The sequence below is a fragment of the Haemaphysalis longicornis genome, unplaced genomic scaffold (assembly GCF_048455015.1).
Source record: "Haemaphysalis longicornis isolate Haplotype H1 unplaced genomic scaffold, Haemaphysalis longicornis Haplotype H1 scaffold_9, whole genome shotgun sequence".
In the NCBI taxonomy this organism is placed as follows: Eukaryota; Metazoa; Arthropoda; class Arachnida; order Ixodida; family Ixodidae; genus Haemaphysalis; species Haemaphysalis longicornis.
In genome coordinates this window covers 68,281,285-68,299,728 of record NW_027526460.1, presented here as the reverse complement: position 1 = coordinate 68,299,728, position 18,444 = coordinate 68,281,285, and the positions used below count along the sequence as shown (strand labels likewise).

At 46.2% G+C, this 18,444-nt stretch overlaps 1 protein-coding gene across 1 annotated transcript; it reads right to left on the bottom strand.

The window, feature by feature from the left end:
- Positions 1 to 12,302: 12,302 nt before the first annotated feature.
- LOC144153244 (uncharacterized) lies at positions 12,303 to 13,248 on the bottom strand. Its single transcript, XM_077684892.1, is given in 4 exon segments — positions 12,303 to 12,322; positions 12,369 to 12,489; positions 12,491 to 12,632; positions 12,679 to 13,248. Coding segments are annotated over 4 exon segments (816 nt in total). The 5' UTR covers positions 13,212 to 13,248.
- Positions 13,249 to 18,444: the final 5,196 nt, after the last annotated feature.

The window sequence follows — 18,444 nt, the reverse complement described above, 5'->3', positions numbered from 1 at the left end:
CCAAGTGTACGACAACGCTGTGTTTACGTGCAATTCAAGGAATACAATTTCTTACATGTAATAAGGCCAGCATCCTGGCTGAGTCAGGTGTGAAGAATTGGAAACACCGAAATGTGTCGCCTTAGTTCAGCATTTTGGCGAAGTAATAAAGAATCTTAACATAAAAATGAGTTATTGATGCTATGAATTACTGTCGTTAACTAATACGACGCTCTGAAAGAGAACCAAGAGACAGAGTAATCTTACCAGGGAATAACAGAAAGTAATATTTATGTGGCCTATTTGAATTTTACTTACATTATTTCTGATGCATTCAAGTTGAATGCAAGCCTACAAAACTGCTTTGGCGTCAAGGCCCTCAACATGGATGGTATATAATATTTCTGCATAATAATAAGAATAAGAATAATCTTTATTACAGGAAAAGTACACATTATACATTCCAGCCCACATAAGCAGTGATGCTTGTGAGCGGGCTGGGCGGCCCAACTTCGTGCACGGGGCACATGCCTATGCCCTTTACAAAATATACAAAGGTAAATAAGAGTAGGGAATTTCCTCTGGCCGGACAACAATTACTGTTCGATAACACAGACAAAAAAAAGAAATTTCAACTAACACAATGTAACGGAAGAACATATACAATGCAAACTTAAATACACAACTTATTATGAAACCTATACAATACGAGCATGAGCATGCCAAGTGTGCGGGTGTATAGCTAAGAAATCAAGAAGTTTCGGTTAGCCATAAGCGCAGGAACAATTTGATTTTTTTAAAACTATGAAGGGCCGTATCTACTTCAAAAAATGTTTCCGTTTGAGAGTGCTTGTATTTCAAATCTCGAACATTGTAACAACGGGTGCCTATTTTGATGCGTCTGGAACTGTTTGTTTCATGTAAATGCAAACAGATTGCCAAAATATGCTGGGTAGGAGCATTCGGCAACATAAAAAAAGATTTAAGTATCACGCTCCACGTTCAGAATAACCCAAGTATGCATCCTCAGGGAACCAAACATATACTAATCACTTCTTACAGAGAAGAATATTCTGTTCCAGGGATGATACTGGTTGCAAGGAAAAGAAAGCTTGGACATCAAAATCCATTAGCTCTATTCGCGTATATTGCTTTTTTGAAACACTCTGCGCATGACTAAGCAGCTCCAGATTGCATCGCCGAAGTTCTTTCGAAGTAAGATGTGCCAAAGTCATTCATCATCAAAATGGATGCCGTTTTTTGTGTAGCCAGTTTGTTGCTTGACGATTGTTTCGTTGAAGTTTTTTGAAAATTTCCTATTTCACTCTAGTCATGCCTAGATTGGTCGCAGCGTCGTTCTTTCTGCAGCGCGCAAAAATAAATGCATTCTTGGCTAAGATTTGATTTGCAATCTCGGGACGGAAATAGCTTTCCTTGTCCCGCCTAATCCACTTGCTAAACATTGACAAAAACTACAAAAAAAACATCTGCAGCCTAAAAGTTAGTGCGGGCATGTGAAAAGCTCCTTGACACGCAGACTGATGGAGTAACTTCCAGCAACTAGCTTTTAGGCACTTCGCCACTAGGGACTGTCGACGCCGCGAGGAAGAGGCACACTCCCACGGGACGTAGAGTGTGCGGCGGCCTGTGAGTGATCGTGTCGGGCTGTCCTGTCCTCGGCCGTAAACACCAAATAAAAATGCCCCGCAAACAGTCAGGACGCCCATCTGAAATGAGTGCAGTGAGAGTCTGCTCACGCACTAATGAAGATCGCAGCAGCCTCATCCATACAAAAAGTATGTTCGCTGCAGGACCAGTGAAATAAAAAGTTGGTTAGCGGGGACTCGAGGCCGGCAAAGAAAAATGGGGAAATAAACGGTTATTTGGCCTGATCATTAGGGCGGCGGTCGAAGGCGATGTGAAAAAAAACCTGTCAACCACTGGCTACCGTTAGGTGGCGCTCAGAGCTGGTATGGGTTACGTTTGCCGAGTTATATAGGTAGTGTTGGGCACTGAATTGGTTCATTTCGCTTTGGTTTTGAATACGCATTTAAACGTGCCCTAAATATTTCCGTATACTTGGATTTAGCAAAACGCGTGGTTGACTGCTGACGTCTTCGATGTGCAATGTAAGCCGGTATATTACCTACATTACATTGCTATGTATTACTTTTGTCGCGAACCCGACAGAGAGGTTAGCCGAGGCACGTCCGAACGCCATGCCATGCACGCAAAAACAGGGGCCCCGTTTAATTCCATGCTCGTGGCGTTCATGGCTGCTTGCGCACCGGCGCCACGTGGCCCGCACTCATTGCTTGTCACTCTGACCCAGCGCCATCTCTCTTGCAGCGCCTGGGTGCGGCAGGAGACGTCCCGATCCGCTGGAGCACCACCACACTTCCAAGCAATATCTAATACCGAAGCAATGTCTACTGTCTGAACAAGCTTATTATAATACTTCTTATATATTATCCTAATTACCTGTAACATGTATTCCTTTCAACATACTGCATGCATCGCAGTCTCATGAAACTTGTGAATTGCTTTTTTTTATGACCATTGCGCCAAATGGACCGGCGTAGTGGGGCGAATTCACACTTCTAAATTTCCGCCTCACCGGGGCGAGTCCCAAAACTGTGCTTATCCCGCTGAAGAGCAGAATTTACACGACCAGTTGTTCTTCACTCGGCTTCGTGGTTGCACCGGATATTGAGAGATGAAGCGAGTATGCGACGACCAGGCGTCAGATCTTACGTTACGCTTTCTGACCTCAGGGTATATTTGCGCGCACGCAGAGAGGAGTAGTCACCAGAGCCTACCCCTAGAATATACGCAAGATCCTATATAGCTACTTTCCGGTCGTGGCCCATGACCGCCCGTCTAGGTATCGGGTCGAAACGAATATAATTTCGGCTCCAGTTTTCCGCAGTTTCTGTGTAGGTCTCAAACAAATGTAAGTGCCATGAATAATACGTTGAAATGCGCAACTAAAACCACCCAAAAATTATGTGGATTTTTATTTACTTGCGTAATTATTTCGTAGTGGTTTTGAATATTAAATTTTGGTCCACTGTTTATGCGCGCACTTCAACGAGAAGGAAAAAGATAACGCCCTGTTTGCCCCTAGTATAGTGTACAGTAGTCTTTCCAAGCATCATTCAGCTAACACTGTGGGAATACGCTCAACCAAGCATCACAACGAAACGCTTTCTGTTCCTGCACAACTGCGACGCTTTAGGTGGACCACATTACACTTTCGTCGCTCGTTCTTTACTGAAGGGATGGGCTGATGAATTTTCTCGTTTTCTGTGGGTCCCAAAGCTCCTATGAGGTTATGTACTAAGGTGACAGCAGGTACCTGTATAGATATATTAGGCAAGGCTAGCCGAAGATTGTTTTCTTTCGCGCTAGTCCCGAGACGCACACAATCTTTCCGACACAGGTGTTAAGGTAGTTTTATTGTTGTGAACCATACCAGGCGTAAACACGCTACACCCGCCTTCGCAGCGTAGATTATCCCAAACATCTTTATTACAACAGCCGTACTTCGCTGTTTACCGGTGTGCGTACATCTTGTTATTTCCTTCTAAATACAGTAGAACCCCGCTGTTACGTTCCTCACTGTTGCGCTTTCCTGGCTGTTACGTTGTTTGTCATCGGGCCCGGCATAGCTCCCATGGGATATAGTGTAATGCAAACCCCGCTGTAACGTCGCAACCTGACACCCCAAAGACGCTGGGGCACCGTCATTTTGGCTTTTGATGAGCCTTAGCCAGGCATTGTTACTAATTTGGCTACAAGAGGTCGCAAGAGAGTTGGAAAGGCCGTCAGTAAATGACCATCCGTCAAAAGTGCTGTCACCATCATCACTTTGCTTACATCAGAAGTTTCACTTCGGAACGCCGGATGTGCTTGATGTTAGCGCCACCGTACTGTTGTAATGTTGACGTGCAGCGTTTTTAAATTAGGTCACTTGGCAAAGGAGCGCGGCCTTCCAGTACCGACCCGGTGGTGGCGCAGTGGTAGCGTGGAGATTAGTTGAGATCGGTCTCGGCACGTCGTCTGCTGCTCCTCCCTTCCTACTCCCGGCAATTTCTACACCACCCATACCGTCACTTGCTCCAGTTTTTTTGCACAAAGGCCCATCATTTTCGAGGACGCAACACCCCATTTGGGTGACTTTCTGCTGGAATTTGGCGTCATTCTATCGAGGTATGTTAGCGGAAATACGGGGCACCGCGCTCTCCCTCAGGGTCCATCTGCCTCGTGGTATCTTTAGTTTGGCCATTCACGATGTGTTCGTAACAGTTGACGATGTCTGAAGGCTCAGAATGAAAGCCACAGCCGTATGCTTGCGATGTAACCTAGAAGATTTTCCACGGAGTCATGCTTTTCCACGCATTCAATCTGTCAGGATCCTACGGCGCCTTGGAGAAATGCCGCTGCACGGACTTTGCCGCTGCCGAAGCATCCCCGAATGGCATCCCGTCGCTTATCACGTCAACAAACCGCACCGACAATTCAGAGATCCACTAAAATATGGAGGCACGATGACAGCACCGAGATAATACGTTATTACAGATGTGATGACAACAATGGAGCTCAAGATAGGGGATGACTTAAGAACACCAGTTAATAGCCACTCCATTTTCGTGGCTTTCCCGACTTACGTTTTCTCCGCTCTTGCGTCTTTTTTACGGTCCGGTGAAAAGCATCCGACGTACGTCGGACGCTTTCGGGTTTGACGTACGTCGGACCCAAACTGATCTGACGTACGTCTGCAAGCTCAGCCAAAAAACAAGCTAGTTGTCGAAGTGAAAGAAGTTCGGTTTTCTTTCCCGCTCAGCTGTCCCAAACAGCAAGAGCGCGACGTGTCTATCACTTACGGGTGGTCTGAACACTGGTGGAGCATTTGTTTCCAGCTTCGTTTCTACTTTAATACACGCAGAAGGCTTCAAGAAAATGGCCGAGATTTTGTTTAATCCCAAAAGTCAGTGATGTACGGCCAAAGTAACACCACGTTGTTTTTTTCTTCCCAAGCTCCGTACACTTTTCGCTGTAAGTGCCAAGAAAACATATATTTTGAACAATCTCTGTGGTCCTCCGAAAAAGCTCACAAAAGTAGACTGAAACTTCCTGAACAGAAGGCAACCTTCATTCGTGTTTGTATTTCAGCCGAAATGACGCCACTTCATCGAAGCGACAGAGGTAAAGCTAAAATGTTATTTAAGGATTAAGAACTTCTATTCCTGGACATCAACGGGCTTTGTTACGTACGATAGCGAAAAGACGTACAGCAGAGTATAATGGTACAATTCTGTTTGTTGAAAGCAAAAATATACGAAAATGTTTTTTACCTGCTAAAGTATCGAGGGCGATTACGGGTATCCTCAGTTACCAACTTGGTATAGCGGAATGTGTTTCAGCACAAGTTATTTTTCGAAAGTAGAGGTTCAAAATACTCTAGAAGAGCAAGGCGAAACAATTGGGCCCAGTTAAGTAGCAAATGAATTGTGATTAAAATCAATGGAAGAACGTGAAAGCGCAGTCCTGCGCTGAGTCGGAGTCACGGTACTTCGGCGCCAAGGAACGCCGGAATTACGCGCTCTCTCGTTACTTTTTGTAGAGAACCTGCAATCATTTAGTAAAAACGTTTTATGCATCAGGAAGTAGACTGTTTTAACACGAATCAGAAATTATTTATGTATGGACAACGCGAACACATTTTTTTTTCTTTTTAGTATTGCCCTAGTCTACCAAAGTATTTCTCTCTGGGTAGGAGCTGGCGTTTTGCTTCATCAAGAGACTTCAAAAATACTGTCAAGGAGACAATAGCGAACTAAAATTGTACAAACAACGAGATGAATCGCACACAACATATGCATTTCTACACCCCCCAACAGACTTGTCAGACTTCTTAAATATTTGTTGGACAATGAATAAAATGCAATAGTCGCTTCATGTCCCTTTGAGCCAAATCTATTCTACCAACATGCAGAACAGCGACCAAGCATAAAGATGTGACTCTGAGGAAAGCCATTTTTTTTAAGTGCGAATGCACTTCTTAAGCGAGCCTGAAGCGTCCGCCGCCGTCCGCATAGCAACAGCTGCGGGTGCGCGCGCTCCTCGTCTTCCTTGGCAACGGGGGGAGATGGGCGCGCGCTGCCTGGCCGCTGACATGGCACATACCCACGTGGGGGGGATTGGCCAGGAATCTCCTCGTCTTCCTTGGCAACGGGGGGAGATGGGCGCGCGCTGCCTGGCCGCTGACATGGCATATACCCACGTGGGGGATTGGCCAGGAATGGGGTGTGAGAAGGGCTAATGCACCCGCTTAAAGGAGTACTGACACGAAATTTCAAAGCTGAGATCCGCTCTAGCAATCAAGTACAACGACAACACAAATAGGTGTCTGTGAATAAATGCATCTTTCTTTCTTTGTAGTTGTGTGTGTGTGTGTGTGTGTGTGTGTGTGATCTCTCTTTCGCGAACATTACCGAACCGCGCAAATTCAACTCGTGCATTCGCACTTTCACATTCTTCCCTTCGGGGAAATGCGGGGAATTTTTTCTTAGCCATCAGTGCTCAACGCCAGCGTCTACAACTGAATTGAAATGCACCTACAATTCTAAATACCTTCCCCCACGTCAGCCGTAATTATTTGTTTCTCTGGACGAATAATGCAATATTTTCTGTGGAGACCACAAAAAAAAACATTCTGTTTTTGCCTACTCTGGCGCAGATTGATACCTTCATATTTTCAGTGTAATGAGGTCTTAACATTTGCGATGACACATTTTAATCTAGGTTCTACTTGTGTCTTCATGTCTCAAGTTGTCTGGGCTAACAATTCACCGCCTACACTCTTCTTACTTTTGAGGCCGGATGCGTTGTTAATTCTGAAAAACACTTTTGGGATCTTGATTCTGCGAAAGATGGTCGTGGTTTTCAGGTGAAGAAAATGGTCAGAGGAGCATAGAGCAAAAATATAGAAAAAACACCTGTGACCCGATTAGAACCGTACCCGAGTCTCAACAGCAGCAGCCTTGATGGGCTGCAACAGCGCTATTTTGGCTTTTTTTGTTTTTCTCAGGAAGAAGACACCCAAATATAACCAGAATACAAGAACACGTAGTCAAGCAAGCAACAGAATACTGCAAAGCTAAGACAAGCACAAATTCATCAAACGTGTTGCGCAGCAGAAACACGTTTCAAAAAAGGGAACCGGTGCGGGGGTTTTCCAAATAATTACCTACCCTTTGCAATCAGTAGAACATATGTTGTTGCCAGCGTTGTTCTTCTCTTTGTGTCGGATACGAATGAGAGGATGACGAATGAGGAGATTTTATGGCCCGATGTGCCCACTACAAAAAAATAAAAAAACTATGAACGTACACGTGACTGCTGGACCAGTTTAAGAATGTCTCAACATCTAGTTTGTTGGCGTCAAGTCGCGGCCATTGCCGACAGCATTAGGAAAGCAGTCACCAGGCGTATGTGTTACCATGAGTTCTCGATTCGCCCGCCCCACGAACTTCAATGCTCGGTGCCGGCTCTTTGCATGTCCTCTATGATTTTTGCTCAATGGGCTGCTCGGAATTGAGTGCTGCTGTACCACGCCGTTCTAATGGCAATGGCAGCCACAAAGCAGAGAGTGTACGTGTAGAAGGCGGAAGCAGAATACGTTCCATACAGTCAAAAATAGATGTTTTCGTAGTTTTTTTTTTGTTCAGTACAAATGTAAGCTCCTGCCACAAAGGCTTGGGGTTCGTTTGTTCTCAATGGGAACGGCCACCATTTTTGTAGCCATTCAACGCAAGGGTACGTACGGCTGACGAGAGTTAAGAACCTCGCAGAAGCGCACACGAAGACACACCTGCAGTAAAAACCAATTATTTCGATAGCGCTTTCGAAACAGAAAACAGACCAAAAACACATCATTAGAAGCAAATTTTTCTCATGAAAGGTTTGGTATCACAATAGACGCCCACTCATCCGTGTCACGAACAAAGACCGCCTTTTAGTAGGCCCTATTTGAGAAGGGCGCACGGGTGCTTTGCACCTTCTTTGATTTGCCCCAACTTCTGTTCTTTTTCTTTAACTTTAGCACGTTATCGGGGTCCATTATGCCAACCGCGAAGCCCATTAGAAGAGTACAGGCCTTTAATTTACTACGTTTTACACAAGGACTCATTATAAACTAATTTTGTTTTAGGCATGGTCTTTAAAGGGTACGAAAATAGGCTTCCGGAGGCTGTAAGGCCTGGAGCTTGCGCTGTTCTCTCGCGCTTCAAAGCGCAGTGCATGTTACGAGCTGATAAGTTCGGAAAAAGAAAAGCTAGACACACTTGTCAGGGCTGTCGGGATCAGAGGTACGGGCAGTCATTGGCTCCGCTCCGCGCTGCGTCACGCTTTTTTTAGAAGCAGGCGCGCATGCCCCACCTACTACATGTTGCGCGGCACTGGTTTTCGGGTGGGCTGTTCTAGCTGCGGCGCGTTATTTGTAGAATTTATTCCGATTTTTTGTGGATTTATCGCACCGACGCTTCACAGGCGATGAGACGCACCGAAGTGGAGAGATGCGGATTAATAGTGACCACGTTCGTATCTCCAGCGTGCGCCGGAATCTCGAACACACGAGCGTTTTTCTTTTCGCCTCCATGAGAAAAGTGGCCGCCGTGGCCAGGAATCGGACCCGCTTCCTCGTGCTCAGCAGCATAACGCCTTAGCCACTAAGCCACCGTGCCGGGTCATTTTTAGAATGACGAAACGAGCATTTGAAGGAAGGTATGGCGGCCCCAAACACAATATCTTCACTCACAACAATATTCGAAGATTTCCACCAACGGCTAGCGGTTAGTTGCGTTCTTTGCATACAGCGCTGTCCCGGCAAACAGGTCCCTCCAAGGCCGGATAGCACAGAAAATGCTTAGAATCGCTGCAGTTGGTGACCGTTTTATACAGCCACATTTACGATGATCGCGAGCGCAAGCTTTTACCGAACTATTTACACGTTTCACACAATTCTAGACTCATTTTCAGGAATATTCCTGATCTGGCAAGCGGTGAAAAGTTTGAGATGCTGCGCTGGGTGCTATTCGAGCGCGCATCTCACTCACCATGCAGACAGATGCTTGAGGCAGTCGCGCGCGTAGCGCTTATGCTTGTAGAAGGGGCCCGGGGCTTTTCAGCGTTATGTCAATATTGTAAACGACGCGCTCCAACAACAAACTCAGGTAAGCGTGTCTGACGGTAGGCAACGATGGAAATTAGTCCTCACAATGCCACGCCGTGTCAGATTATCACTCACATAAACGTGGCCTGCGCCTCCGCAACATCCGGCGGCTTCCCCTAGAGCCGTAAACAATAAAAACGATGATTAACTGCAGCATTCCATAGAATCTACCAATAGCAGCGTCGAAGTCTTCACTGCCAGCTGCGTCATGGAGGCTATGTGACATGCTAAATGCTGCGTCAATGCTCCCTTGAATGGTGACAAGAATTCACATGTAAACAAGGAAAGAGACGCGTAATCTAGGGAGGGCGTTCTTGAAATTGCGCCGCCTTTATAAGCTCAGTGTACGACCGTTGCACGTATGGCAGCATAAATCCGGTTCGGTTATAGCAGGCAAAAATATCGCCACATTTCGGATTTTATTCGAGGGAGAATTTACCGGTATGCGTATGTATTTCATATAGACCTAATTCACGCATTCGAGTTGTAGTAGGCCAACGTTTATGCGAGCCTCATGGCTGGTGCTTGCGTTGATGTGCAGTTGTTTTTGTTGTGTTCTTGACGAGACAAAGGCAGTAGTCAGCCGGGACGAGCAGACCATGTTTATTGGTCACCAGATGTTAGTCGCAGAACTCGGAACGTTAGGCGCGGCTGCTTATGAGCGATAGCCGCAGCAGATAACAGGGCAGATAGTGGAACTCCCTGAGCGGGCGCTTGCGCAAGGACCGCGGTACAAATGACACAACATCCCTTCCCCAACATAAGCTTCATTAAACGGTGCTACGGCTTGTAGCGTTCCGGGGGCTGTCTTTTCCGAGTGCTGCGGCGAAGCACTGGTTGGGAATCCTTGTCCCTCTCCGTTTCTGATGCTCGGGCTTCGGGATAGGCAAAACCTGGCACGGATGCCTGATCTCCGGACGTGGGGCTACGGGCAGCGATTGGCTTCACCCCAGCCGGCTGTAGGACCACGGTGTCCTCGATCGAGGACTGACTCGAGGCCGGCTAGACCACCTTGGTAACCGAGACCGGCATCAGTTCCCCTAGAGCTGCGGTGCTTGCGCCGTCCGGGGTCCCGAGTGGGATTTGTTGGTGTGTCATGGGATTCCAGCCGTCCGGAAGCTCACATTCCGGGGTCTGATGGTACCTCGGGGCCTCCTGGAAGGTACATGGGCGTAAGTCATCGGCATGAACATAGCGCTCCTCTCCTCCCGTAGACACAACTTATGTGCTGATGCTCACACGCATGAGCACTGTTCCTTCGAGCCATCGGGCATCACCCGGGCGCAAGCCTTTCACCAATACGCGGGAGCCTTGACTGAAGTCTCTGCAGCCTCCTCGAGTTTGGCTCGACGACTACCTTATTCGTCCAAATTTTTCGGTCATTCTTTTCTCCATACCTGGATGCAAAAGGTTCAACCGCGTCCGCGGCTTCCACGACAAGAACCGTTGCGCTAGTGTTTCGTCTGTGGTACCGGTTGGGGTTTTGCGGTACCTCAACAGGAACTGGTCATTGCGATGCTGGAGATTCTTTGTTTCCCCAGTTCGCTGCTCGTCGAGGACCTGCTTGAAGAGATCTCTTTTTATGGTTTGCACACACCGTTCATCACTGCCGTTTGATGCTGGAGGATAAGGAGGCGACTTCACATGCCGAATGCCATTCCTTCTCAAAAACGTTGCAAACTGAGTTGATGTGAACTGCGCGCCATTGTCCGTAACCACTACTTCCGGCAATCCATAAGCAGCAAACACACTACGCAGTTCTTCCACCGTCTTTTCGCTGTTCGTCATTTTCATCACAAACACTTCCACCCACTTTGAATGCGCGTCCACCAGCACGAAAAACCACTGTTGCTCCCGATACGCGAAGTTCCAAACGCACTCTCTCCCACCTTCGCGTCGGCCAGCCCCACGACAACAATGGGACTCTGGGTGCTGAGTTTTGCGGCAGTTGACACGTCACACACTCTTTCACTGCTCGTTCTATGTCTCGAGTTAACCTCGGCCACCACACGTGACTTCTAGACAACGTTTTCATGCGCGTCATTCCCGGATGGCCCTCATGCAACATTGATTCCACCTTTTCACGAAGCACGCGATTTCCCCAGGTTACACAATCCTGGTTAACAGACAGTTCGCTACGGCGTACAAAATGAGGGACTTGTGTATCGTCTGCCACATGCGAAGGCCAGCCGTTTTGAGTGTAAAACAGAACTTTTGATATGACCTTGTCCCTTTTCATTTTCATTCTAATTTCTTTTGCAGACAGCGGGGTTTCATCGACCACAGAAAAGAAATGTACGTCTTCCGAATCGGGTGCTTGGCTCGACAACTGCAAAAGCAAACGTGACAGTGCGTCAGCATTTGCAATTTCCCAACCCTTGCGATAAACCCAGCGGTAGTTATAGGCTGCAAGAAGCAAAGCCCGACGCTGAACACGCGCTGCTGCCATTGCGGGAACTGGCTTATGTGCGAGCAGGCCAAGCAAGGGCTGGTGATCAGAGTATATGCTAAAGGATCGACCAAACAAGTATTTGTGAAATCTGCGCAACCGGAACACTACTGCCAGCGCCTCTTTTTCGATGTGCGCATACGCCTGCTCGGATTTACTGAGAATCCTCGACGCAAAGGCTATCGGCCTTTCAACAGCGCCTTCCTTGTGGAACAGTATAGCTCCCACTCCGTAGGCTGACGCGTCACAGACGAGGCCAAGATCCTTCTATGGGTCGTAGTGTGCTAATACCGTATTTTGCGTAAGCAATCCCTTGCTTGTTTGGAACGTTCGCTCGGCCTCAGCTGTCCATTTCCATTTTGCGCTATCTCTGAGTAGGTCGTACAGTGGTTTTAGTTCTGCTGATAGGTTGGGAACGAAATTGCCATAGAAATTCAACAGCCCCAGATACGCCCTGAGTTCCTGTTTATTGTTAGGGGCTGGTGCTTTTTTGATTGCCGCTATTTTTACGTCCGAAGGCCTAATTTTTTTCCCGTCTATCACGTGGCCAATACTTCACAAACACACTTTCAGGTACAATCGAAAGAGATGCCCCCGTATCGATTTGCATTCTCACATTTCTACCTTCCACTTCAACGTTCACCTTATAGCTAGGATGGCTACGTTCACAGGCAAATATGTTATGCAGAACAAGTTCGTGCTCACCGTTCATTGTCTCTAGGTTGTCACTGACGTCGTCCACCGCCTGCACTGCACGCGACGAGCCAGCCTTGCAGACCCTCGACAGATGACCCATTCGCTTTCATAGATGGCACTTGTACATCAAGGAACGGGCAGGATCTTCCGTCGTGGGATAATCCGCCGCAGCGGAAACAGTCCGCTCCGTAGGCCCCTGCTCCGTAGGCCCCTGCTCCCTGCTTCCGCTCCGTAGGCCCCTGCTGCTGGCTTGGCTGAAGCTCTAGCTGCGGGCTTGGCCCAGTACGTGTGGCGAACATCGTGCACTTCCTTCGGTTGCCTCGTAGCTGGTTGAAACTTTATAGTCTTGGCCCAAGCTAGTTCAACACTTTTGGCGATGGCGCACGCTGTGGCAAAGGTCAATGTGCTCTTCTTTAGAAGTTCCGTTTGGGTCGGTTGGTCTTTTAACCCAGCCACAAAACGGTCCCGCAACGCTTCTTCCAGAAAGGGCCCAAATTCACACGACGACGCAAGCCGTTTTAATTCCACGGCGAATGCAGCCACACTCTCACCTTCATGCTGGGACCGGCGATTAAACCGGAACCGTTCTGCAATCACCATCCTTTTGGGGGCATAATGCTCCTTAAGAACTGTGACGAGCTGACTGTATTCCTTCTCGTCGGGCTTTGCCGGGCCGAGCAGGTTCTTTAACGTGCGGTAAGTCTTCTTACCCATTTCGGTCACGAATGTCGATACTTTCAAATCAGCACTCACCTTCACGGCGCGGACGTAGTGTTCAAACCGCTCCACGTATGATTCGAAGTCCTCGTCCTCGTCTTCGTCGAATCGCTCGTACTGGCCAAGCGAAGCCATGCCGCTGTATCGACCCGGCTGCCCCCGTTCACGGCAATCCCATTCTCGTCGCCACTGTTGTGTTCTTTACTAGACGAAGGCAGTAGTCAACCGGGACGAGCAGACCATGTTTATTGGTCACGAGATCTTAGTCGAAGAACTCGGAAGGTTGGGCGCGGCTGCTTATAATCGATAGCCGCAGCAGATAACAGGGCAGATAGTGGAACTCCCTGAGCGGGCGCATGCGCAAGGTCCGCGGTACAAAAGACACAACAGTTTTTAGCTTTACAATTCTTTCCGCCACACTGTTTCTTGCTAACTTTTCGAGTCGCTGCTACCCAAATGACAAGTAGTGACAGGTTTCTTATCAAATTTAATGGTCCTCCGGTCACAACGAACTGCACATCATATCGTCCGTTCAACAGGTGCGTCAAAGTAATGCACGTTCCGGTAGTGTGAAAGAGGAAACGGAGGGCTGAGGCAAGCATTGTAGCTGTCTCTAAATGCATACAAATGACGCAAATCTGAAAAGAATACTGTTAGGTTGCTTGTTTCGACTTCTGCTAAGATATATTCTTTGTATAGTGTGTGCTGCGGGGCACCTGAACATTATGCAACGTGAGTTGAACAAGTGCCCACCAGCCAGCTTTCACTCTGATTCTAGGGAGGCGGCGGCGTAAGCCACTCTGCTCGCTGACCTAATTGGAGGAGTAAGACGAAGACATAAAAGTTAAGAAAGACATGCAAATACTGTGTAGCAATTAGGAAGTTGTTGTAGCTGTCTCAGTGTTTTCAATTTCAAAGTACGTGCGAAAAAAAATATTTCCTCGATGAATTTCTTGCTATTTGGCGCCTAAATATATTTGAAAAACGTACACGGCACCTAAATGAACTAAAAAACGCCCGCTGTGTTCGTGGTCGCATTTAAATTGTCATCACATGGTTTATCATTTTCCATTGATAATGGTCAATGCAGCGAGTACAAGAAAGATACTCTCGTAATGTAGCCCATTATAAAATTTCAAGCCAGTGTAACCCTGTGTAGAATCTGTTAAAACAGTAGAGATGTGCGTTTTCTTCACAAAGATTGCGTTTAGCTTTGGCTTCTTTCTGGTGAAAAATGTTGGAGTCGTTTAGCGGTAATTGTAATAAATTTGGTTTGCGAATAGTACCAGAAGAACAACGGTTACAGCCGTTTTCTTTGACCAACCTCGTTCCGTACAAGGCCATGTATTGATAGCAAAGTAATTCTTAACCATTAAAATTTTACTGTGAAATAACTATGACAAGTAATTAAACTCATGATAGTAGCGCAGTCGTCTTAGCGGCCACTTTTCATATAATTTTTTTATTGGGGTACCTTTGTTAACGAAAAAATCGAACCGTTTTCTGTAATCATAGTCCCTCACGTATGGCCACGTTTCACTGCGGAACTGGCAATGTGGGAAATCGCCTTACCAGAACCAATCTAACATCGAAAACTCTAAAGTTGTCTTCCCCAATAAACAAAACTGCATTGCTGGGAAGGCATTTTTGTGATTGTATAAACCGTCTTATATGAAAATATAGTGAGCCCCAGGGCCCCTTTTATTTTATATTATTTTATACTGGGCGCTTCTTTTTCCTAATCTGGATCCCAGCTATTGTAACGTAACGCTTTTCTTGAAAAGCACTTTCGCAAAGATTATGCGAGTGAAACAACTAATCTAATGGAGGGCGCCAATACGAGCAGTAGACACTGCATTTTCTGTACTGAGCCCCTGGATTTTATAAACGCGTCCACACATTAACGTGTTTTTTTAATTATTTATTTTTCACAGCTCTCGACGAAGCGAGGATCACGAAACAGAATACAATATTGCATCACCGTATCTATCGCGCTAGAAATTTTTTAGTACCCTATTATGGCCATCCTTCGCTTCCTCCGATGACGTTCGAAGCCCCTACACATTACCTCGGTGGGTTCCTTGTTCATACGATAATTCTCCGCCGCATAAGCTGATCATCTAATCAGGAGGGACGAGCGCTGAAGGGGAACGGTTATGTTAGCGCGTTAATGAAGCCGCAGGCACTATTCCGAGCAAACTGATGTCATCGGCATTCTGGGATAGGGTCGAGAATCTCTGAGGCAGAGGAAGACGTTTTGCAACCTATTTTCTCCTTCCTGATTTTCTCGTTGGAAAAAATACGAAACTTTGAATCCGGAAAGCACTTCTACGCAGCCATTGAAGCAACAGACACCGAGGTTTGAGGGCGAGAGGAAATAGCGTTTTTTAGAAGGGAGATCACGACCTCTTTTTAATTGTACTGAAAGATGTGTTAGAGCGGGATTGTCCAGCTCACCATTCAGATACCTAAAATTTTATCCTGCACAATATCTGATCCATCTGTTTTTATAACGAATAGTGGCTCGTTTACAAGGAGCGGTGTTCGCCGATTAACACGATTAACACCTGCCCATCAAATGGAGCTGTTCCTCAATTCGCTCTTGCGCGACAGATGGCTAGCCTCCTGGTTAGGTGAGTTGGTAGAACTACATCCCCGTTTAGGCGGTGGTCCCAGGTTCGAATCCTGGAGTAGGACAAATTTTTTGCCAACTGTGAAATTTCTGAGGAAGCTGTTTAAATTTCCTTTGTAGCCGTAAGGCTGCATTGAGGTGAGTATCCAATTTTCCTTCACACGCATTTACTCTAACCTGGGACCCAACGGCGCTGCCAAAACAAATGGCGCATAGGTATTGCGAGCACGTGGGCGTCTGCCGACATGGCGATATGATTCGTGTAACGCAATCAGCTCTAACGTCGCTAACCGGTGGTCGTAGCTGTAGCAGGTTGTCAAAATGCCAGCGAGGCTGAAGGTTACGCCAACCTAACGTTATGCTGACATTTAGGCCTAACAAGAAAAATGAGACATGGCTCTGAGTTATATTAATAAAATGTGCTTGGCAGTCCTCGGGTTCTTTAGCTTTTTATTCGCCCTTTTTAAATGTAACAGTTACTGAACCCTTTGATCAACGTGTTATATGCAGCTTAGCCAAGTATAAAAAGTATCGAATTGATTCATTTTCAAGCCCATTAATAATTTCTTCGAAAAAGTGATACTGGCCATTATTTCCCGACGATAACTTATTAGTATACGGCGCACTCCAGATAAAACGGCTAATTGATGTCACCAGTGCGCCTGTCCGTGTTCCTTCTTCCAGATTTTCTTTGGAACAGAAAAACTGACCCGTAAGCTTGAGCGCATGGCATCACATTACTGCCATTGAAGACGCAGGTTCAAGATGTGCAACGAGGCTGTGTTTATGACAAAGTATTCTTCCGAGAACAACAATATTTTTAGAACACTTGATAAACGACTGCCACAAAAAGAGGATACACATAAATACAAAGTAATCTAGTTTATTGGAACAATAAAGCGTCCACTTCACAACTCACTTCAAACACTTTAATTTTTGGCAAACCGGAAAACTTTCGTACAGGTCCTTTCTTTGGGGGATAATACTGATCCTCCAAATATGAACGTCTCAATGTTTACAGTTCCACAAACATAACGACGAGCAATGAGCTTAGATAGAAGGTTCAGACTTGAGGGTGCCCTATATTTTAGCCCTACTATATATTTTAACCCTAATGAATTCTGGCGTGTTCTTAGCAATGACTCAAAACATAACGTAGTTGAACCTCACCATTAGGATGCAGGGTCGGGCGAACTTCAGTGGAAGCTGACATTTAAAGTAGCACACGACACGTCACTCAATCGGAACATTACAGAAACTAACAGCGGAACTCGAAAAACCTTTCTGGGTTTGACACTCACGAACACCAGTCGGAACAAACATAATTTTTAGGTGAATGCCCATGTGTACTGAACAGTAAGCTGGTGCTCTGGATGATAATTTTTGTTCTGTGATTTCGCATACGAGTGCTTCAATCATCGCCTCTTCCCACTAAATCATATCACCGACAGGGTGCCTCCACTTCAAATCACCAATGAAAATATTCCCAACCTTATCAGGTCACAAAAGATCTTCTTCTGCCGGTGTTGATCTAATAAACAACAAACTACTAAAGCAAGATGACAAGTTGGGCTATTTGGTTTACATTCAGATTCATGACGAAAAACAAGTACAAGAAGCACAGGGACCAAAAAGGAGGGCCTTACGCACTGCTCTGAACACTCGAAACTCAGATTTTTAAAGAAAAAAATGCATTTATGCACAAAAACGTAATATAGCGTGAACACATTACACAGGGAATGCATGTGAGCAAGCAGAGTTGACATCCTTAAAGAGTGCGGCACATGACGATGTTCTGTTTACCGCCCTCTCTCCCCCCCCTTTCACGGGGAGCTGCAACGCAGGACAAAATAGGATGATCCCGTTGTTCACACGCGCATTATTATCTATCGTGTGGTTTCGACGCTTTTTTTGTGGTTTCAAAAATACTGAACGTTATGCTGTATGCCTCACTGAAAAGAAAGATTCAGCTGGGCTTCTCTGGCGGAAATGCTGCGTCCAGTTAGCCTGCCACATGTGCTCGGTGTCTTGTCCGAGAACAGCTAGACACTGCCTGTGTTTTTGTTTGTGAAGCAAAATTAACAGCCTCACAACAGTATAACTGTTGTTAGTCGGTTGTTATAAGAGTATAACAGTATAACAGATTCACTTACTCGCTTAACAGTTAAATGTAAAAACGGGATGTGAATGGAATCCTGGAGCACACAGAAATGGCTCTCTCACCAAGACACTCCTTGTGCATGCCATTTCATTGTAAAAACTTAGCGAGGGTTCTTTGTTAAACATCTCGGTGAAAAGCACACAATCCAAATACGCGCGGAAGAACGAAGACAGAACAGCCCCGTCAAACGTCCAGTCCTGGGTTGCACGTGCGTGGGTGGGGCGTGTAAAGTTCTTTGTGAGGGTAACATTGAGCGGGATTGGTCAGAAAACCCGTAAAGAATAAAAAACTCTAGTCTGACAGAAGTATTTTTCCTCATAACACGAAAAGTTTGTTTAGAGGAGCGCCGGAAGATATTGTTGATGGCCGGGGATCAAACAAGTCGCATGGGCCACAGTGCGTCGCGTTTTATTGGAAAGATTTCTGCTACTACTTTCTGCAAGAATGCGCGTGCAGCTGAAGGCTTATAATATAGTGTTTCAGTCATAAAAGTTTTAGTCAGAAAAAAAAAGCGTCACAGAATTTTATAGGGTCAGGGCAGAACAGAAAACATATCAAACGGCTTATAACGGCAA